This window comes from Zootoca vivipara, chromosome 1, assembly GCF_965207765.1.
Source record: "Zootoca vivipara chromosome 1, rZooViv2.hap1.1, whole genome shotgun sequence".
In the NCBI taxonomy this organism is placed as follows: Eukaryota; Metazoa; Chordata; class Lepidosauria; order Squamata; family Lacertidae; genus Zootoca; species Zootoca vivipara.
Window position 1 is genome coordinate 39511143 of NC_142582.1, and position 22921 is coordinate 39534063.

The 22921-nt window shown below is 39.8% G+C and overlaps 1 protein-coding gene across 7 annotated transcripts in view; it reads left to right on the forward strand.

Moving 5' to 3' along the window:
- The window catches only part of NCKAP5 (NCK associated protein 5), a 492200-nt gene that overhangs the window by 179192 nt on the left and 290087 nt on the right, over positions 1-22921 (forward strand). For all 7 annotated transcript variants that reach the window (XM_035130237.3, XM_035130308.3, XM_088652144.1 and 4 more), the window contains one exon: positions 9795-9858. In XM_035130237.3, coding sequence (XP_034986128.3) covers positions 9795-9858 — 64 coding nt within the window. The remainder of the gene's footprint in view (positions 1-9794; positions 9859-22921) is intronic.

Genomic DNA, 22921 nt, shown 5'->3' on the forward strand with positions numbered 1-22921 from the left:
AATATCATTAAATATAATCCCAGGCTATTGGGTAACACAATAGGAAATCACAGGATTAGAATGCAAGTTACAGTATTAGTTCATTCATAAGAGATGTAAAGTTGAGCTCATCAGCATAATGCCAGGTCACTGGAATCGAGTGACTGTAGCATTCAAAAGGAAGCAGCATGTAGAAAAGGAACACCAGAAGCTCTGTTCCTGATGCCAATCCTGGCAGTCTGAACTGTGATCAGTAAGGGAATTATTGCCACAATTGTGTAGAATTGCCATTTAATAATATAAGGCAATGTAGTACTTTGCAGCTTGCAAGGCTATAGACCAGACATTGTGAACTACAGCCCCCTTTAGTCCTGACAATGGTCAAGGGGGATGTAGTTCACAGCAGCTGGAGGGGGCCGGATTGGGTACCCCTGCTATACCTTGGAGTAAGCTCATTGAATTCAATGTGTCCTACTTCTTAGGAGAAATGCATAGAATTGTACTTTTTGGTGGCTGAGTTAGAATTTCTTGCCTAAATATTGGCAATAAATGGCTGTGATGGTTATGAAAACACTTTTATGTATCATTTTATATATATGTGTGTGTGTGTGTGTGTGTGTGTGTGTGTGTGGTTGTGCTGTGGAAGTTGAGGCAGGATTCTAGTTGGTTGTTTTTTGTTTTTTTGTTTGCTATAACTGAAAGTTAAGCTAATTAACTGCAACATTCCTGAATTCACCATCTGCTTAGCAAGGAGCAAGCAGCACCTGTTTACTGAGTAAACACAAACGACTTGTATTTATATTACTTTCTTATCTCACAGCAGTTAAGAGATATGGCTTGTTAAACTGGCATACAAACCTTTAATTCATTCTGCTTGTTAATGTGCTTAATCACAAGATTGAAAAAGTAAGCCTGCAATTCTTGGAAAACATTATGTTCTGTATGCCAACCCTAGTAAGTATCCCACATTGGCGATCACATGATTAAGATCAGTTAAAAGGTCAACTGTTAATAAAAGCCCTACTGCCTTTCTCTAGATGGCAGACACCAGGAGCATCCTGTTGCAAAAATCAATACACATTGGTATTAATTAATTGAACTTTTAAACATAGTGTTGGATGTAATAAACCCATTACGTACGTAGGTTCTTGGAAATTATTAATCAGTAGTCAACTCCTGATTTTAAAACAACATAATTTATTGTATATGAAGCAGTGAGCCATCTCTATCATCCAGTATCCATCTTCCTTCATCACACATGTATTTTAATTTATTTTAATAATTTATATACTGCGTAACATCAAAGTTTCTAAGCAATGCACAATGGGGAAACAGCCTAACAGTAGTTACATTTAATGGTAAATTCAGAAAGTCTCACTTAAATTTCCTGTGGAAATAATAATAAAATCTTCACCAGGAACTCGGAGGGAGTCTGTCTGATCTCAGATCGAATGGAGTATCATGAGATTGGGCCCACAGTACTGAACACATGGCTCCAGTGGATATGGGCATCTGAGCCATGGAGGGATATTAACAGTGACACCCCCACCAGAAAAACAATGATTGAACCGGGTGGTCTGTCTTGCATGCTTTAATATTTTCTTCCCCTTTCTTCCTGGGTGGTTTTTAATTAATTGGTCTAAAGAGGCTCTGGAGTAACCTTTTCCTGAGAAGACTAGGCAGAAGGTAACATATCCGGTGTCTCTTTAAATTTGATACTTTATGGGTGTGGAGTAATACGTTTTCTGAAAATCAGTCCCTTGGTGTGCTTTTTACGGGAAGCAAACAAACAAGCGGGCAAGGTAAGGCAAGGCTAAAGAAATCACCACCCGCACAGAAGACAAAACCCACAACAAAACTACATATTGTGCAGTCATGCACTTCAAATGTTGAACTTTTGCTGGATAAAGAGCAGTTTGTTACCTGAATTGTTTTATAGCAGGGGTAGCCAACTCCCAAGAGACTGCGATCTACTCAGAGTCAAAAACTGGCAGTGACTTACCCCCTTTTTGGGGGTTCAGGTCAAAGTTGTTGAGCTTTTTCTAGGAGAGCCAAAGCTGTTGAGCTTCTTGGGGGGGGGCAGTGATCTACCACAAACATCCAGTGATCTACTAGTGGATCACGATCTATCTGCTGGATGTGCCTGTTTTATAGCATTTCTTTTCTCCCTTCCTTAATCCAGTCAGCATTGGCAGATGGTTCTAGGACTCACTATATTTCCACCATGCCAGGGCTCACCCATGTAAGAGCTGATGCACTGGTGCAGCAGAGGATAAAAGGCTCTCTTGGAGTTTACTCCACATGTGGCACTCTCATCACTGTAGTTCTTGTTTCTTTCTTTTTTAAAAAACTATCCAAAATGCAGCAATGGAAACTGCAGTCTGCAGTAGAAGGGCCAGCAAGGTGAGAAGGGCAACTTAACCCTTGCCTTGTATTTTTCTTCTGGGAGAACAGAATGGAGGTAACCGTATTTCTGGTATCATTTGCCCTAAATTTTCTAGGTTCTCCCCAAGTTGCCTTCATCTTTTATATAGTTAATGTGTTGGTAGCAAAATCTGGTTTCAGCCGTGAAGTGTTGCATCCGAACCAGTGCTTATGCTACATTTTCCTACTCCAGGAAATGAGGAACAAGGCTGGGCTCGCTTAGACTGCATGCAGCAGCACAGAGCCCCATGCACAACTTTGTTTGCATAACTATGATGTATGGCTAGCCTTATGTCCAAATGTGGCCACTTTCACGTTAGGCCAATTGCCATTTGGCTACTGTCAGAACTTAGCCAACAGGCTACCAGCTGACAGCTCTTTTCTAAATACACAAGTCTTGGGCATGCTTTAAATATTGTAGGATAGCAACAGTTATTGACATGCAAATGACTTTTTCCAGGGCTATATTCCACTTTGGAGCTTAAAAATCCAATAATGACTGTTAGGACTCTTCTAGAAGGTGATAAATCATGGCTAATCGTTGAAGGAAGGAAGCTGTAGTGATTGTGTGCTAACTACAGTTCTAGTTAAACTTGTAAATTAATTAATTGTGGCCGCATCTCCTTGTGCTGGATTCTTATAAACTTAATGAGAACAATCATGGTCAGTATTTGCTTGTGGTGGCATACGCAATGTTGAAGGGCAGCAGCAATATATAGTGCTTTAGGCTAGAATAAGCACTATGCAAGAACATTGACCTCCTGATTTTGGAGGTGCTGTCTGTCAAATGAGGTGGACAAAACTAGGTCCTAGATACTTTCAGTGGTTATGGTTAAAGAGGGCTTCATGTTAGTGGGGAGAGAGAGAGAGAGAGAGAGAGAGAGAGAGAGAGAGAGAGAGAGAGAGAGAGAGAGAGAGAGAGAGAGCGAGCGAGCTTGAACAGCTGTCATCATTTAGTATTTTATTTTATTATTGTGTAACATTAAAGTCTGCCCTACATTAATTTAGGCCACATTTTACTTTGCAAAACACAACTTACCCAGACAATGAAGGGCATCCCCTTACCTGACTTAAAAATAAATAAATAAATAAATAGGGGCATAGCACATGGGTGTTTGTAGCTAGACAAGTGCACATGGCCTCATTTGTTGTTAGCCACGTTTTCATTCCAGAGAGATAAAAGGGGAGTGCCAAAACTTTCTCAGTTGCTGCTTCTCTGTCATCCTATTTAAACATGTGCAAGACTTCACAGCTGATGTAACAGAGCACAACATGTTGAGTGAGAGGATGCATTGAGAGATGAATGCATTATGCAGCTTTGATTATATAAAAAATATTGTGCAATGTTCCTTAGCACCATGAAACAAAGTTACAGGTAGTTTTGAGACTTAGTACAAACTGAATCATGACTACTCATGATTCCTGCTGAATTTAATGGGGCTTACTACAATGTCAGTGGGGGTTAGGATTGCATGAGGGTTAGGATTGCATCCTCAGGCACTGTTGAGTAGTGCAAGGGTGGAGAACCTGTCAGACCCACTGAGACAAAAAGTTTCCCCACACCTGGTCTAGTGTACCTGAATAAAAGCAAGAACCGGCCCCTGAGATTTCTCAATTGGTTTTTCATAGAACTGTAGAGTTGGAAGGGACCTTAAGGATAATCTAGTCGGGCCCCTGCCACGCAAGAATATGCAGCTGTCGCTCACGGGGATCAAACCTGCAACCTTGCTGTTGTCAGCACCACACTCTAGCCACCTGAGCTATCCTGCTCACGGGGTATACTTTCCCAGAGCTATGTAAAATGCACTGAAAAGCCAGGTACCCATTATTGTACAGTACATTTATATATTAATATTGTCACAGGAGCCTGAATTATCAAATGATGCTAACACACTTTTCTTTTGTTGAAGACTTTTATTTGTCAACATACACATTCCAAGTACTATTAGCACTGAGTTGATTTAGACATCTCAGTGTGCCAAAGTACTTTGTTAGGAAGGAATCTGTGAGCTTTGGGGCTTATATAATCCTCCTCATCTACCCCCATTCCTTCATTGTGGCTGTGAGGAAGAGGCTGGGAAATTTCATATCTATTTCTTATCTGAACCGAAAAAAATGTGGTTAGTCTTAAGTTTACTTTGTTTTGAAAAAAGCAGCTTCAATAACCCATGGTTGAAGTTGCCTCGTTTCAACAAGTCATAGTTAATCACAGTTTGTTGCCCTTCACTTCACTCTTCTTTGCTTCTCACATTCCTTGACTGCTGCACTCAACTAACGGGATAAATTATTTTGAGGGGGAGAATCTAATGTCATTGGAGGCCTGGCTTGGTATATGGTTTAACGTTTTGTGTGTGTAAAGTAGAACTGTAGGCCTCATTGCAAAGACCTAAAGGGCCTGATGATTCCCTCACACATTATGTTTGACGTCCCTGTTGTAAGCATTGGTATGGATTATAAGGATCAAGCTCAGCAGAACAGGACATAGCTCTACTGTGCAATTGACTTATTGAATGGAGCCCTGCAATCTATTTTTGGAATGTGTAGGTCATAGTGTCAATAACTTATTGTCAATTCCATCAGATTTATTTTACATATTTGCTTTATTATGTTACATTTATCCCTTTGCATTCCTTTATGTCTAGCCCAGTCATTTTTGAGGGGCTTACTCTGGAGCAGAACCTTGCGCTGGCAGATGACACCTTTTTATCAGTTGCTCAGCTCCTGAACCGTGTGGCTAACTGGCCTTACAAGTTTTGTTTCCTAATTAGATGAGTTGAGTTTTTATAATGAGAGGAGTCATTAGAAGGCAGGATGAAAAACCAGCCCTGCTTTTAGGGTTCTTTAACATACCTGCCAGCATTATGGAGATGAACGATGCCCAAAAGATATAACTGTTCATGATTTTGCAAATGGCATAATCTATTAATGTGAGCTTATTAGTGTGCTAATGGAGATACACTAAAAGCAAGACAATTCTCGGAAGCAGAACCTTGGTTTTGACAGGTAAAAATGGAAATCCTTTTTCTTTTAGCCTTGAACAATTTGCCCGATCTATTATGATACATTTGTATGCTTGCATAAAAGAGTGCATGTATCTGGTCTGAAACTTTTATAGTTTGAATTTTTGCTCAGAAAAGATAATGTACTTTCAGGATCCCCACCCCAATACCCCATTTTACTTTTGCAGCAGAATAGAGCTTACAACATGTAGTGTATTCATTTTAATACAACATCTGAGAGACATATACACACACACATATAAAATTTGGAAATTCACTCTGTGTCACAAAAGGTATTTTCTTTATTAGCACCCACAACTGCATATTAGTTAATTTCTTCACTTCTACAAAGATTGTTTTAAAGCACAGCTGTTTAGCTTTGTATTTCATGTAAGAATCATGAATATGTTGGAATAGTGTCGTAGAATTTTAGTGTGTACATGTGGGGACAAGATAGGAATTGCTATTAATTCCACAAAGTATGCTATTGTGGTATATATTGGAGCTAAGATGAGATCTAGAACAGGACTGGTGCCAATGATTTGCATTTGCTGGGGCCCTACACCCCAGCAGGGAGGTCACTGACGAGACCCCTAGACTTGCTGCATTGAGGAGGTAGATTGAGTAAGTTGGGATTGAGTAAGTTGGAGTGTGTCATGTCAAAGGTCCAGCAAAACCTGGACTTGACACTGATAAAAGAGAGGTTAAGATTTAAGTACCAATTCCCTCTACTCAAACTGACTGGTCCCATTTGGAGTTTGGTGCAGCTCCATTCGAGCTGTACCTTCCTCAGAATATGTCTTGCACCCTACCCATTCCTATTTCCTCACTTTACCAAAGGAGAAGAGATTGTGTAGAGTACACAACAAGCAGCAGAGGGATAGGTTGACCTGTGAGATCCCTGTGGAGCCTTGGCATGGCTGCATGGGATATGCAAAATGTGACTTCCTGCCTGGTATTATGCGACTTGCATGGCAGTGTTCTGATCCAATGCCAGATCACACAGAGAAGGAAGCATGGGTTGGTCAGGACCATGGATAGTTCCATGTTAGCCACTTGCTCCAGCAAAGGTTGAGAGCAGACTGAGCCTTTTTAAGCTTCTGCTCTTAGACTACCTCTCTTGGGTTCCACCTGCTTGTCACTAACTCTAAGTTCTTAAAGCCCATTCCTCTAACTGAAGATGGGCACTCTGTTCCCTAGACTGGTGCATTCCCTGCACTGCCGGACTGTAGAGGTACTGGGGGAGGTATTTGGTTCCTCAGGTGAAGGTACCTGTAAAGGTCCAGGTTCTGGCCCTACTGGTACATGAAGTTCTTCTGGGGCTCATATTCCTCAGCCTTGGACTCAGTTGTTTCCTGATCCTTCAACATCAGGTTCAGAAACATGCATCTAATCTGGCTTCTTAGCTAGAAAGTCTGCAGCCTCTGACTCCATGTTGTAACCACTGTTGGACTCTGGACTCATAACATGCATCCATGGAGAAGATCTTTGTGATTCAGTTCTGTTTATAAAATCAGTTTAAAGAGTGCTGTTTGATTTTGTTTCTATACTAAATGTTTGCTGGTGTTACCATATTAAAAATAAAAACATTATTAGCTTTTTTGGTCTAACATTCAAACTTTTGATGCAACTTGAGAGTGCTGGATTAAAAAAACCAACAGCATTGTGTCAGAAAGTGAAATGTTATTAGTGAAGTTCAAATGAGGTTTCAGGATTCTCAAAGAGTCTGGAGACATTTAGCTGCCTTTCCTTTCCTATGTAGAATTGAATAGGGGCAGTCAATCAGTGCTTTCACTTTCCTCATGGAATGAATAAAGCTGAGGCTTTTATTTACAGACAGCTTGAGATAAAGGAAAGGAACTGTGTAGTGGCCTGCATTGTTTCTACCAGCTATAATCTAATGTTGTTTCCACAGTCCCCCTCCCTGCCCCAGATATTTTTTCCTGAATAAAGAGCTCAAGGAATAATTCCTTTGGCATTAGTTTCTTAGTTAGTCCAAGATTATTCACATGTGTGAGAGTTGTTCCACTACACCCTAAAAATGACTAAAGCAGCAAACCAGTACACAAGCACAATTTGACCATTGGCTAGAACTAGCCATACAGTCTATATCTGACTGCTCAAAAGTAGGTCCCCGCCAGTACAACTGGACATACTTTCAGGTAAGAGCGTATAGGATTGCAGGCTAAATCCCCGAAACATGATCAGCTGCTTTGTAATTTGCTTGGGTTAGCATTTTATGCAGGGCATCATTAAAAAACAAACAGTAAATGAAGCTGGTGGTTGCTAATACACTGTGAGGTGCTGAACTTGCAGTTTATAGATTGCCCTTTTTAATGAAACAGCATCATGGTCTTAAAAAAAAGTTCAGAGCATGAGTTACAAACCTACTTTATAAAAAACCCACATCCACAGGAGTTTCTTTCACCATGTACTTTGTTTGGTTAATAGCAAGAACAGAAACTTTATTCAAAACTTGAGAATCAAAACAATGGTTATTGTAAGTGACATTCACTATTTATACTAGCTACAATTTTGAGATACTGAAAGTATTTTAACTTGCCTTGTAATTTCTCTTTTCCATGAAAACTCTGTAGAATTTGGGGGCATTGGGGGCATTATTTTAGATGGATCCTTAGCAAATTGTTATCGGTAACAACAAGAGCAACAACATTACAAAAGATATTCATACAAACTGAAAGCCTAGGTATGTGCACATAGTTTCTTTATGAAGTGTTCAGATACACAAAATATGGCTTGATAATGAAGGGAAAACTGCATATAAGAATTAAGCAGCATGTAAGAGTGGGTAAATTATCAATCAAAATAACATATTAAGGACACAGAAAAGAATAGAATGAAGAGTTTTAAATTTGCATTACTTTTTTTAAAAAAATAGAGGTTCCAATTGCTCTGCAGACATAGTGAAAATGGGCAATAAATATGTAAGAAGCTAATTTGTTAACTTGGTTCCTGCCTATTATGGGAAAGACAAGGAGACTAGTTTGCTGTCTGAAGACATAACGTTTCAAACACAATGACTATCAGTTGCAATGGATCCTGTGGTTCCTCATAAATCTCTATAGAGCAGGCTTTTTTATTCCTCACTCTGCGGGCTTTTTTTTTTTTTTACCCACAGCTCTTCCCAACAGATTGGTTCACAAAAGAGCATTGCTGGCTCTGTCTTCTCACTCATACTTTATCAGTCCTACGCAGTGGGGTTCATTGGCAGTGAATGTGTCTAGGAAGGAGTTGCTGTCAGCATTGTTGACACTTTCAAAGAACTTTCTTGTAGAACTGTCAAGGAAGTCATTATGGTGTGCATTAGTTGTATCGTGTGTTTTTTTAAGTATAGCTGTTGTTATTGGCAGTGTTGATTCCAAAATTTATGTTGGTATTTGGGCAAGATGCACTTAGAGGTACCGTTGACTAGAAGGAAGCAAGTGATACTTCTCTCAGAACTTCTTGAGTGCTCTGGGCAAAGTGAGAGTGGTCTTGAGAGCTTAGCAGATGTCCAGTCTTGAACCTTTGGAGCTATCTTTGCCTGTGAAACCTGTGACTGTAAGGAAAGAACACATGTAGGGAGGGAGCAGGAGTATGGCGGCTAGTCCCACACATATCCACTTGACTGTACAATCCCTACATGTGGTCATTTGCCATGTTTTTTTTGTATGGACTTATGTGTACAAACTTTTATGGAGAAGCAAAAAGGTTATAGGGATGGCTGAGGGAACATGGAAAGACAGGTCCACATTAACTCAGCCATCTGTACAATTTCTATGGATTTTCAGGCTTATATATAAGAACAGTGCAACTCCTGTTCCTCCCCAATCATGCACCCTGTTTTATTCTCTTAAGATGCTTTGAAATGAATGATACAGAGATGGAGTTTCTTTTTAAAAGAGATGGTTATCATTTCTTCTAAAATTCATATTTTTGGTATGGAAAAAGGTCATGTTTTTGGTCTTTAAAAAACACCTTTCAGTTTGCTTTTAAGTCTACTTTACTTTTGTAGCACAAGTTAGGGAAGTAAGTGCGTTATCACAAAGTAGAATAAAAATCATATGCAGAGCCGGGCGTAGACCATTTATTAAACAATACTGTATACCAAAAGTGGAGTTTTCACATACAGTTATGATTGTGAACCACTTTTGGGTTCCCACACCCTGGGAAATAATTGGTGCTTATATGAATCAATTTCCCTGTCAAAAAAATACAACAAAAGCATACAAGTGCCTTAAAATATATGTTATAAAATATGGCAGATAAATCAGTTTCTGCCAAGGGGGGTTGCCGCATTGATGAGCAAGAATGCTGTGGTGACATACAAATGATACATTTTCCCAGCTGGTGAAAAACGAGCTCCTTTTTATGCTTTTCTTCTTTCCATAGGGAGAAGCTGTCTGTGGCTCGTCTACAGCAGGAAGTTGCACGAAGTAAGAGTGACAGAACAATGGTAAGTTTTGGCTTTGCATTTGTGATTTGTCCTGTTCCCATTCAGGCTTCACACACACTAACTTTGTCTGTGATTACAATCAAAATGTAAACGTACGATTTTACAGATGATGAAATCATAACACCGCTTAGAAAGAGATCACTTCTTTTGATAGCAGGAAGTAGTAGAGAATCCCAGGAAAACATTATCGGCCATCATAATGGCTTGCTTTGACTTCTGATGACCATATAAAATCATGCTCATTAGGTGCATAAATAGGCAATTTTAAGATTGAAATCAGATACACTTGATTAGTAATTAATCACCCAGTGCTAGCTATGGAGAATGGACAAAGAAAACCATGGAAACATGTGAAAGATTGATCATGCTCATTCTTAAGTCTTTCTTTCCATTCACCTTTTCCATACTTCGTGAAAATCATTTTCCTGCTGTTAACAGTGTGAAGCTGGAACTTGGCAGTAGCTTGGTTGATAACTGTGACCAAAATTTTAGTGAGCCTTCTTGCACTTTATCTTTCTATACAATAGCTTTCTGAATGTGGCCTGGTTGTGTTGGTCTCCCCCCCCCCCCCCAGATGAAGATAATGTTCCTGCATTGGCTAAGTGAAACCCAGGGATTAAAAACAAAAGGCTCCATCCCTCTCTGTAATTTCTCATACCCATATACAAGCATGCATGATAAAATGCAAACACAAGATCTTGAACTGGCAGTCTCTAGCTATGATGGCCATCCAAGCTCTTAACCAAGGCAGTACTACAGAGCTCAGCCAGTCCACAGTCAAGGAAGGCTGCCTCTTTACAGTGGTAGGTCAGGTGAAGTGGCTGTCCCTGACTGCAGTTAAAGCATCAACTTTATTGCTTATTGATCTTCTCAAGAGATAGGCTCTTCATGCCTGCTACACTTTCCCTTTCCCTTTACAGGAGCTGCAATACACTTGATAGCCAGGCACTAGCACCAGTTCATATGTTACTGCCTTTAAGCAAGCTGCAGACATATGAGTGACCTACTTCTGAAAAAACTGTAAAATAAATTATATTTGAAGTGGGACTTACTCATTTTTCTTGCAGTGATCTGGAAGTTCACACACACACACACACAACACAAACACAAACACACAGACATATGTTCACATCTGTAAGTTCCATCCTAAACACTATGTTTGTTGAAGTTGAGTTCTTATTTATTGGTATTTCATACTTCACTATTTTGTGTTTGCCCTTCATTTGTCAATTCGGTTTTGAATGCAATTATTAGGTAGCACACAGTTTCTCGGAAAAAGAGACATTGCACATACTTTTGTAAACCAAGAAATCTTTAATAAAAAATATGTTTAAATGAATAAATAAAATCACTTAACCAATAAGAATCTAAGGTCAGATATGGGGGCTCCAAGTGTTGGTTGACTAGAGGTGTCATTCACCTTTATGCCAGGGGTACACAAATGCTACCTTTCCCACTAGTAAAATGCAAAACTCTCTTCAAGGAACTCCTCAAGGAACTCTCAAGTCAGAAGAGAAAGTACTTCATTTCACAGTGTGAAAACATGCACTGTTACTTCACAAATTTTCTAGCTGGTATACAAATTAAAATAGAATAAATACAGTAAAATCTAACATTAAAATCCAAAACAGTCACAAGTAGGCAATGTAAGAAAAGAAAAAAACAAGTCATGAGTAAATCCTGCTACGCACAGAAAGAGCTGAAAACCACCCAACTGTCATCTAGTGCAGCGCGGGTTGAAGCCATGCTGCTTTTAAGTGCAGCTTGTGGAAAAACTTACCTTCGGCATTGCACCCTAATACCTGTTTGGGCCAGGTGCTGTTGTAAGGATTTGTCAGTTTCCTGAGTTTCATCACACCATGGATTGGCTGGAGCATGCCTTAGGCTGCTGAACTGAGTGTTAGTAGTGACTGCTTGAACAGAAGCTGCAGCTGCAGCTGCAGCAGCAGGATGCTAATTGCAACCAGCATCTTTCGCAGTTTAACCACTTGTGTGGCCTGGCTGTGGCAAATATCAGTGCTAAGCCCTCTGATGATGTTGACGCTTAGCCCTCAGGCAAGAGTAGCTGCACCCTGCTGCTCCTGGTGCTCAGTGGTTGGTCTGAACTCACTGAGGATGAAAAGCAGCAATGAGCAGGCACCGTGATTTGAAGCAATGGTCCCTTGCTTATAGGTCAGCACCAATAAATCCATTTACATGATTGTCATTTTCTACAGATAACAAGACTCTGGCTAAAAACGAACCCATGCAACCTCTGGGCTAAGAGTCTGGTCTCCTTAAGCTGTGTTTGAATGTAAACAATGGCAGAATGTAAGGATGATCTAATCCAATAATGTATATCTGGTCTATGATACACTGGATGGTTCTTGAATCCATTTTGGTAGACTTCCAGTAATCATTCTATCAAGGAGGGTTCCTTAATATCACTTATGTATTTGTTTAAATAGAAAATAGAAACTTTCATTGGAACTTTCCCTGATCAACACGATTCGTAAACAAATGAAGTGAAAAGGGCCCTTTTCAGTTGTGACTTGTAATAGTAAATTTATTGTTGGCTATTTAATATTTGCCACCTGTATCTCTGCAACACCTGTAGATCTGGAACAAGAACGTGTAGCATGAGAATTTTTTGACCTCTGTGTCTTGCACTTTGCATTTGTCCAAGATTTTCATGCCTGCATAGAAAACAATTGCTAGTTTATACTGTTGCTTTCTCGACATGAATAGTGTTAAGAACATGCTGTGTGGGATTTCATTCTACAGTATTCATACAAGGTTCGATGTTAATCTCCCTTCTGACTATAACCAGTCGAACATTTCATTTGTAGCATTTGTAAGAAAGAAAAGGTGGTGACACTATCCCAGGTAGTACACTGGAGTCACTGCAGCAGAAATTAGTGGACCAGTATAACAGTAGCATTTGAAGCACAATGGTGGTTTCACATACCTGTCAAAAACAGTACATGCTCATACTAAGAACAAATAAATGGCACCTGTATAATAGTTGCATTTACAGAACACATTTCTTGTCAGAGGGGAAAGGCTGTTCAAGTTTCCCTGTATTTGAATGTGACTCAGATTCATTTTGAAATGTAATGGGGCACTTGGCTCTGTCAGGAACTGGCATGGTTTGACAGCCCCAGATATAAGAGAAGGAGGAAGGAAGCAGAAATGAGTAGATGGGGGACAGGAAGGTGGGCATAAGATAATTATTTGTGCCTAAGTTGGCGAAAGATGGAGTTTGGAAGGTTGTCCCTCTCAGTTTGCCATGCCTAGTGGGCATCTTGATGAAGATTGGCATCTTGAGGTTGCAAATACTGCTGCCAGTACAGGTTGGGACTAGCTATAGAACTTGTGCTGGGGCAGGGACCAGCACTACCTTTAACTGTCATGGCTTTCCCCCACAGACTTCTGGGGATTGTAGTTGGGTTAGATCAGTGTTTCCCAAACTTGGGTCTCCAGCTGCTTTTGGACTACACTTTCCATTATCTCTGACAACTAGTCTTGCTAGCTAGGCATGATGGGAGTTGTAGTCCAAAAAGAGCTGGAGATCCAAGTTTGGGAAACACTGGGTTAGATGCTCAGAAATCTTTAGCGCTATCACTTAGAGAAATACAGTGTCCCAGGATCTCTGGGAAGAGGGAATGGTTGTTAAGCTACTTTGGCTGTATTGTGGGCATGCCCTTAAATTTGCATGTGGCCACAATTCAGCAGACAATTACATGCACATTATCTGTTGTTTTGTGGTTAGTGCTATAACTTGACACTGCATTGTTTCCTATGGTAGAAAAACAATAGTGTCTTCAGTGAAACAAAATACCTAATATAACTGAAGAATATAAGCAACCACTAATTATTATTATTATTATTATTATTAATTATTATTATTATTATTATTAATTACCTGCCCTTCACCAGTAGGTCCCAAGTCACATGTGTTTGTAATGATTTATATTTTAGCACAAGTCAGTTTTTCAGTATTATTTCATCTACTATTTGCGGCTCATACTCCTATTCTTTGCATATTTCAAAATCCTATATCTCCTCCTAACAACATTAGCTCTTATTGCGTTTTCTTTGTCCCATGGCCTGTAGCATAAATTATGGCATTCAAGATATTTATTTATGAAGGTTAAAATGGAATCAATTGTGTGATATTCCCTTTCATGTTGGCGGAGATGTCACTAAGGGTGGGCCAGAAGCCCTTATTTGCTGTGTTCCCCACTGTGGGTTTAAGTGATACAAAGTGATTATCGTGGCTTCTTCTCTGTATCCATCTAATTCACACCTGCACCCTTTTGTAGAAACACACCATGTTAACTGAATATGAGATCCCAGCTGAATTGGTCCCCTCCCTTTTTGTAATCCTTCAGCGTTAGATTGATTTATGAATGTATCAGATTCTTTGTTAGCATGTAAACCTCTAATTAATTTAAAGCCCTCCTGGGAAAAATTAAAGCCCTGGTTAAGACTTTCAACAGGCTCAGATGGTGCTAATAATAGGAAAACAACTTATATTAATGAGTTTCGATGTGATCATCCCTGTCATTGCTGTACAATAATTTCTGGCAAAAAATATAGCCCACTATATTAAAAAAAAGAGGAAAGAAAAAGGTTGAGCATACAACAAACCCTAAATAAATTGTGCTGTGCCATTTGAAATGCTACTTCCTTGAGTTCTTGAGAATTTAATTATTGAGAGATATAATGAAAAGTCTAGATTATGAAAAGCCAAACCTGATTGTTTATCTGGCAAGATTAAACTTTCAATAAACAAAAAAATGATGGGGAAAAATAATTTTTCCTGGGAGTTTTTGTTGAATAAGGTGCCCTTTTAAAAACATAACTGTTACGTTCTGACTTCCTGATATATCGAATGGCGCAATTCATATGCTTTTGGATGTGCTCCAGTTAATATGTATCTGTTTTTGGGTCCTATGCCAGCCAGTTTCATTACACTGTGCTTATTAAAAGGATGCATTACATTAAAAAAATATGCATTCACATAGAACCATTATTTAAGTGTCATCTTAATTGGAGAATTCTGCTTTGCCTGGTTTGGTAGAAGGGGGAGAATAGTAATTTTCTTTAGTGAATTTTCCATCTAAAAATATTTGATACATTGAAAGGGGTTAGTTCTAGGGTCAGCCGAAGACTGCTAACTTGGTCAGTGCCGCCCTTTCCGTTGCATATGCTGAAAAGTCACACTGGATGGTCCCTAATTTGAGGAATTTCCCACTGAAGCACACCTATGGTGCAGCCCACACTGTTCAAAGGAGTCAACTGTACAGACATTTTTTGGGGGGAGGGGAACGCTTGCTGATGCAGTTTTGTCCCCACCCCATGTGTGTTCAGTCTACACACAAAACGACAGAAAAATGCTTAACTTAGCAAAAGATTAAAGAAATTGTGAAAGGTGGTCTATAAAGAACTAAAAAACTAAAAACCAAGAGTTCAGTGGGACTCTGTGAAAATTGTATAGTATTAATGGTGGAATATTAAACTAGGGAAACCATAGAAGTGTAAGAGCTAGAGCAGGGGTTAGCAAACTAAGGCCCAAGAGTCGGATGCGGCCCACCGGACTCATTAATCCAGCCTGCAAACCTTGTGGACCCTGCCGCCCACTCGGTCAGTCCCTGCGCTAAACTAGCATGGCTGACTTATGCGATGCTGGCGCAGCTTAGGATTGGCCACAGGAAGCTCCAGCAGCCAATCTAAGCCGCGGACACCTCTGGGCGACACCCCTTCCTTCCCACTGAGGCGGAAGCGTATGGCCAAGAGCCGAGCAAGATGAAGCAGTGGCTGTAGGGAGGCTGCCTCCGCCACCCAGGCCAGTGGCATGGGCTCTGCGCCCCGCGAACCCCTGGCTGAGGCAGAGGACAACGACAACGCTGCCGAAGACGAGGCAGCGGCGGCTGTGGCGGGGGGGTCTGAGGGACAGTAGACCGGCCCCCTCCTGAAAAAGTTTGCTGACCACTGAACTAGAGAAACCTTATAGATTGTTCTATGCTATCATAGTCACTGTATTTGTATGTCATTTCCCCATACAAGTATGAAAAACTGCATTACAGTGGTACCTTGGTTCTCAAATGGCTTAGTAGACGAACAAATTGGCTCCCGAATGCTGAAAACCCAAAAGTAAGTGTTCCGGTTTTCAAACATTTTTCAGAAACCGAACATCTGATGTGGCTTCTGCTTGAGTGCAGGAAGCTCCTGCAGTCAGTCAGAAGCCATGCCTTGGTTTTCAAATGGTTTTGGGAGTCGTCGACTTCCAGTACGGATTAAGTTCGAGAACCAAGGTTCAACTGTACTATAATACAATTCAAAGCAGTTTCATAATAACAACATAAAATATTGTTTAAGATGTGCTGCATATTGTAAAGAGATGTTACATCAATTCATATCAGCTTTCTTGTAATGCAGGGAAACCGTAATATTTATTTACTTGGTTGTTGAGCAAGCAATTGAGCCCAGTTCAAGTCCAACATTTTGTCTGCTACAGCACTAGTAGCAGATACCCTTTTATGACATATACATACAAAACCTTATACCCAATGAGTTTGCATTCTTTCTGGAAGCATACCTCCTTCTACCAGCAATAAGTCAATGGCTTCTTTGTGATTGACAACAATTATGAATATATCTTGCAGTCACCCATCCTTCACTGATCATGTTGATTCTATTGGACCATAGTGGAGAAAGGGCCATAGCTCAGTGGCAGAGCATCTGCTTTGCATGCAGAAGGCCTCAGATGCAATCCCTGGCATCTTCTGTGAGTGTGGGAGAGACCCCTTTCTGAAATCCTAGAGAGAGCTGCTGCCAGTCACTGTTCTGTAGACAGAACAGAGCTGGATGGAACATTGGTTCGATTTATTATAAGGCAGATTGCTATGAAGAGGCCTCTAAGGTATGTATGACTAAAGCTCAGTTGCAAAAGCAGGCTCATGTGTTGAGAGTTTTGTATTGTTTTTTAAACACAGAGTGTTTTCAATATTCCAGAGCACCACAGTAAGGGCAAAGTACTTACCATTACTATAGAGGTTCCTGCTTTTATCGTTTAACCTTCTCCCTTAATGTCTGTGTATTTCTCTTTGCTATTGTAACTCTTCCCCCCCCCCCCCCAAACTATGCTATGCTACTTCAACCTCTTCTGAAATTAATGCTGCTCCATTAATCAGCTGGCAGGGAGTGCATCTGAACTCTGCACAGTTGGCTGTGTGAGAGGTCCAGTGGGTTCTCTCGGCAGCATGCTGGGTCTTTACTGGGGGAGTTGGGAGTTACATGCCTGCTTTTGAAATAGCTGTCTTACACATGGAAGCGCAATGTACCTCCTCCAGCTTGGAAGCGCTTTTCTATCACAGAGGAGATAAATCTGTGCAATTGCCTGGGGCAACTAGGAAGTCTGTTGATGCAAAAGCATTAAGGTCATTTGGAAATTGATGTTGTTTAGTAGTAAATGAAGTGTTAACAGATGAGCTACAAAAGGCTAAATTATCCAGTTTTTTAAAAGAGGATTTTGAACAGTCAATGTTTTTGAATTGGTTTCCAGTAGCTGTAGCTTTAATAAAGAATACCATATTCTTGTAAATGTCTGGCATTTCTTCTAACATTTTCCCCATGATCATTCTCCGTTATTTTCTGCTTGCATAGGTGTGGATGAACGTTTAACCCTGTTTTGCTAAGGTTAATTGCATATTTGTTTTGGGAATCAAATCCCATCCCAAAAGGAGAAATGTGGGTGAGGCCAGCAGACATGGTGTGTGTGTGTGTGTGTGTGTGTGAGAGAGAGAGAGAGAGAGAGAGAGAGAGAGAGAGAGAGAGAGAGAGAGAGAGAGAGAGAGTCAGTCATTTGGCCTTTCATACATCACTGGGAGGAAGTTAGTGCCGCCCACTTCCAACCATTCCATCTGCACAAATGTTTCAGGTTGCCAAGTGTAACAATATGCCTTCTCCTCCACATGCTGTTTTGTGGGTTATCCTGGCCCAATTTCAGGGGTGTGGAGTGGAAGATGGGGGGAAGACACTATTGTGCAAGTGGGAGTCCTTGTGTAGGGCTTCTCTTGATGAAGCTGGTTCTGAAAATCTGGGTGGTTTATGCCTAACTGCAATTGCTTAGAGCAGAGATGGAGGTATCTTGCTACTCTCCACATGTGGTTGGAGTCCAACTCCCACCAGCACCCACTAGCCTGGACCAGTGTTCAGAGATGATGGAGAGTTGTACTCCGGCATCATCTAGAGGGCCACAGGTTCCTTGTTCCTTTCTTCAAGAAATGTCAGCAGAATTTCCACTGTTTTGTGAAGCTGAATTGCTCACATGTCTCAAATGTCTGCAACAAGAAAGCTCATATATTTTTTTAAGGTTGTTAGCAAAAGAGCACCATTCTGACACTTCTGAAAATGTTCATTTTACAAAATCTAGTTTGAATTTAATTTAACAATGAGCATTAAATTATATTAACTCTTCAACAAAGTAAAACTCATTTCCATTTCCTAATCTTCGAAATGACCTTAAATGCCACCCTGTCGTCTTTTGGAAGTCAGCTGCTAGGAATTTTGCAGTGTGGTGCCAGGAAATAAAAACCTGTTGCTGAATCACTTCTGTTTAAACTCTGTTTCATAAATCATCCTTTCAGACCCTGACTCTATTAGGCCAACTTCTAACCCATATTGCATTCTTGGAAGTGCCCTGCTAAGGTTCTTTAAAAAGTACTGTACCACATATTTCGATTTGCTGCAATGTTACCACTAAAGCTGGAGCCACAACAGAACGCTGGACCTTTTCTTTAAAGCAATTTCATCTTCTACCTCATTTCCATTCACACCACCTCCCCTTTTGATTTGCCTTGCCTGTTTCTGTTTAACACTCTATTTCTGCCTCCTGCTGGACATCTCAGTCCCTTTTTTGTGGTAGATCCCACTGTGCAGATTGTATGTTCTGCAAGCAATTCCTTTTGTTTTTCCCCTTTGTAAAATTTATTTTTTAGCCTTCTGTTTAGATATAACAAGTTATAGGCTAAATAATGATGATGTGCACCTTGCATAATCTAGAACCTCAGCAGACATGCTTTCTGAAAGCTGCCCTCTTAGTTGCCAGTTGGTTTCAAACTCCAAAGCATAACTCATTGATTGAACTCAACATTTATGAGGATATTTATTGGTTTGGGGTTTCCTATCATCTCTAGACTTTAGGAAGCATATTTGTGAGGCACGTGTGACAGTAAACCACACTGTAGGACAGGCTTCCTCAACCTCGGCCTACAACTGCCAGATGTTTCTGGCCTACAACTCCCATGATCCCTAGCTAGCAGGACCAGTGGTCAGGGATGATGGGAATTGTAGTCTCAAAACATCTGAAGGGTTGAGGTTGAGGAAGCCTGCTGTAGGACTTGCTTCAGAATAAGTGTGTGCAGAAGTGGGCTTTAGCTTCTTTAATCTGAGAGTGTGCTTGTTTCATCTTAAAAAGGGTTAAAATCAAAAAGGATTATAAAAAACCCAGAAGCTAAGGGCCAAATCATCTATGCATGTATCTCCTGTTGGATGCATGCTACTTTGGTGATCGGTAATGAGGATGGGGTTAATTTTAACCTTTTCCTTCCATGTTGCTTTCCCAGTCTAAGCCTCCAAAGTTGCTATTAGCCTAGTGAAGGGGGAAAGGCAATTAAATATGTTATACCTTTTCCTCCCAATTTTTCTGCAAAGTTTTCATCAGAGAAATAGTTGTTGGAAGAGATTGATCTCCCCCCACATCCAAAGCTGATTTGGGCTCTCCACAGCTGCTTTAAAGCATTGAAAAGAGATGTTAGGTGAACTGCAGCTTATGTCTAGTTTGGGCCTATCTTTGTTCTGTATTTTCCAAGTTTTTAAAAGAGTTTCATTTTCTCACCATTTTCCAGGAAATGTAGAGTTTATTTCAGCAGTGCTCTACTCAATAGTAGTAAACCCTACTCTTACTAAATTCAAAGTAAAGGTTTTGGCTTTGACAACCCCTATAACTGTTAAATCATTTTCAGGATAAAAAAGGATCAACATACCTGATACATTAGACTTGTGTGCATGTTTCATGGATGCCTTGGTTTTCACAGTGTTTATAAAATGAAAAATGTACTCAGAGCATTATCACATTTAATGGAATCTGCACCTATTGTGGTTCTATTTCTATTATTCCTCTTAAGAGTTTCTGCATAATAGGCTTTCTTTAAAATAATACCAGCTTTTAACTTTCTAGATCATAGCTGTGTTTAGCAAGAGTCAGTGCTCAGCAGCTCTTATATTCCACAATGATCTTATGAATAAATCCACGTCTTCATCTTCCTTTACATTTTTAAAATTAAAATTAATACAAATACTATCTTGGTTTCTTTTTTTCATTTTGAGCATGTAACATACTGAGTTTCAAGAGGAAACTCCCCCCCCCCCAATATTTTTCGAAATACACAGTTATCTGTGTCACCAAAAAGGATATTCAGAAAGAGAGATGATCCTTTATAGCTTGCCGGAATATTCGGTTTCCTTCCGATTTTTTCCTGGTTTTCTTTTTCAGATTGATGAGCATAAGATTTATCATAACATATTCATAAATTGTATGATGAAAATGTGTCAAAATTTGACCCGTTTATAGTGTGAATTACATTATTGAGTCTCATCACAGTAAGCAGTAACTCTGGCAGTTCTTAATATTACTGATTCTCCTTTTCTTCCAGAAGAGGGAGCTGTATACATTTAAATCGTTCCATAACTAAAAACAAAACAACAACACACAACCACCTCTGTTTAAGTAGAATCTTTATCACAAGTGATGATTAGATTTGCTTGTTACATTTTGTCTCTATATTGAATGAATACTATGCAGAATGTTCTAACTTTTTTTTTAGTTGCTTTTCCACTTTGACAGCAGCATATGCCATATTGTATTGAAATATCAGCCTAGCATCAGGCTCTTACAGCTCTTACAGCCTGATACTCGGCTCATTTTTCAATAGAATGCATACAAAACCAGTGTCTGTAGTGAAAATGCCATAAAGTTGCAGCATTGATGGCATTCTTTAAACCCTATTGAATCAATTCCACTTTAATTTACAGTTACATGTAAAATTTGGTCACAGCACTTACTTATAAATCCCAACTTTCTTTAAAATGCTGACTTTCATATCCACTGGAGGAAAAACATGGGATATACTGTCCTTATTTCTAGATTTAGTTGGATGCAAGGGCGCTCTCTCAACTCCTCTTGCTGGGAGCAAAGAGTGTTGAGAAAAGCAGCAGAATGTAATTTTGAGTTGGTGCTCAAGTTCGCATTATTGCAGTTCATTCTTTGCAACAGCCTTTTGAAAAGCATTAAATCTCTCTATCTCTTTCTCTCCAAGCGCGCACAACAACAACAACGCAAACACACCATAATTTGTATAAGAGGATAACATGAGGTTGTTACGACCTCAGTGTAAAATACATATAATATTTCCAAAAGTACAGGATACAAGGTAAAAAAAAAAAATAGCCCTGAGGTGGAAGTTGACATTTATACATTAGATAACCCATGCAGAAGCTGATCAAGGGAAAGTTGGAGGGAGTTCCACACTATCCACTGGGTATATTTAATATCACAGAAGCAGTTCCCTCTAGTGTGGAACAAATCCCATTTTATGGCTAGGAACAGATTATTCTGCCTGGGGCAATACCTCAGTAGCTAATAGATACGAAGTGCATAGACACTAATAATACTGAATTGTGACTACTTTAATTTTAAAAGGTTAAGCTCAGCAATCCAGAGCCCCTCTCCATTGCCCAGGGGCAGTGGTGTGTGTTGGAGGTAGGGTAGAGCTGGGTTAATGTTTTTATAGCAATGCTCTTTAAGTGTTGGGAGAAAGTAAAATTTATAGACATTCGTTATTGTGGTGTTCAGTGTGAGTTGATATTAAAAAATCTCAACTAATAATCAAGAGCAAAATTGTTGCATGAGGAAACATACAAGGGGGGCTGTAATCATAGAATAAGTTTCCATATTATAGCATGCAAAAAAGTATCTTGACTTCCAGAATATTACATGGGTTAAACCAGTGTCACCTCTTCTGTCAAATTATGCACCACTTGATCAGATTACATTGAGATTGTACAAGAATCATTTAATTAAATGCTTGTTTATTTAAAATATTTATTATCTGCCCTGCATACTGTGATCTCCAGGCAGGGAGCAATAAAAGCATGTTAACATAACCTATTTACAACAAATAAAATTAACAAAAACCATCAGGGGCATAATTCACCTTTCAGGTTTCTTATTTACCTAGAACCAACCAAGCAAGCAAGCCAGCCTCATTTGTTCAACTGCTATTGCTCATTTCTTGTTCTGTAGCCTTCTTATGTGTTCAAGGTCAGGCCTTCAGCTGACTGATAAGAATTTGAAAACACAGATTTATGCTACTCGCAGATGTTTGACCCCAATGTCCTACCTGTGCCGTATCGCTATACGTGCATGTGGTTTTTCAATTATCAAAGTAATATATGCATCATCGTATAATGCAGTCTGCAGTTTCTCATCAGTGCTACTGGTGATGAACTTGAGAGCTCTTTACTAATTCAATTTAGTTGTCCTAACAATAACAGTAACAAATACTGCAGATTTCTGTGGAACCACATTTCTTACTAGCTCAAGGAAGTTGTGCTATAAAGGTAGGTCACGATTTATTTTCAGTGTTAAAACAAATTCCCATCCCCTCTAGTGTTCAATTAAGTGTTCTGATCTACCAAAAGTTAGTCATTGCTTATGGGATTATGAATCCTGTTGCTTTCAGAGCAATGCAACTACACTGGAATTCAGAAAACGCATGCTGTAGAACCTGGATTTGCAGAGTTAATCAGAATGTGGGGAGAATTTTACACTGGACCCATGGATAAACAGGCAAGCCAAAAATGATGGGTTGAACATTTTATTTAAAGTGCACCTGCCAGGAAAATTTGAATAGTAGGAACCTAGCTTAATTACATCCTTGGGCCAGCCAGACCTTGCCCATTCTCAGAGTCATGACAAGGCATCACCCCAAAGCTTGTGCCCCACTTTATGGTGAAT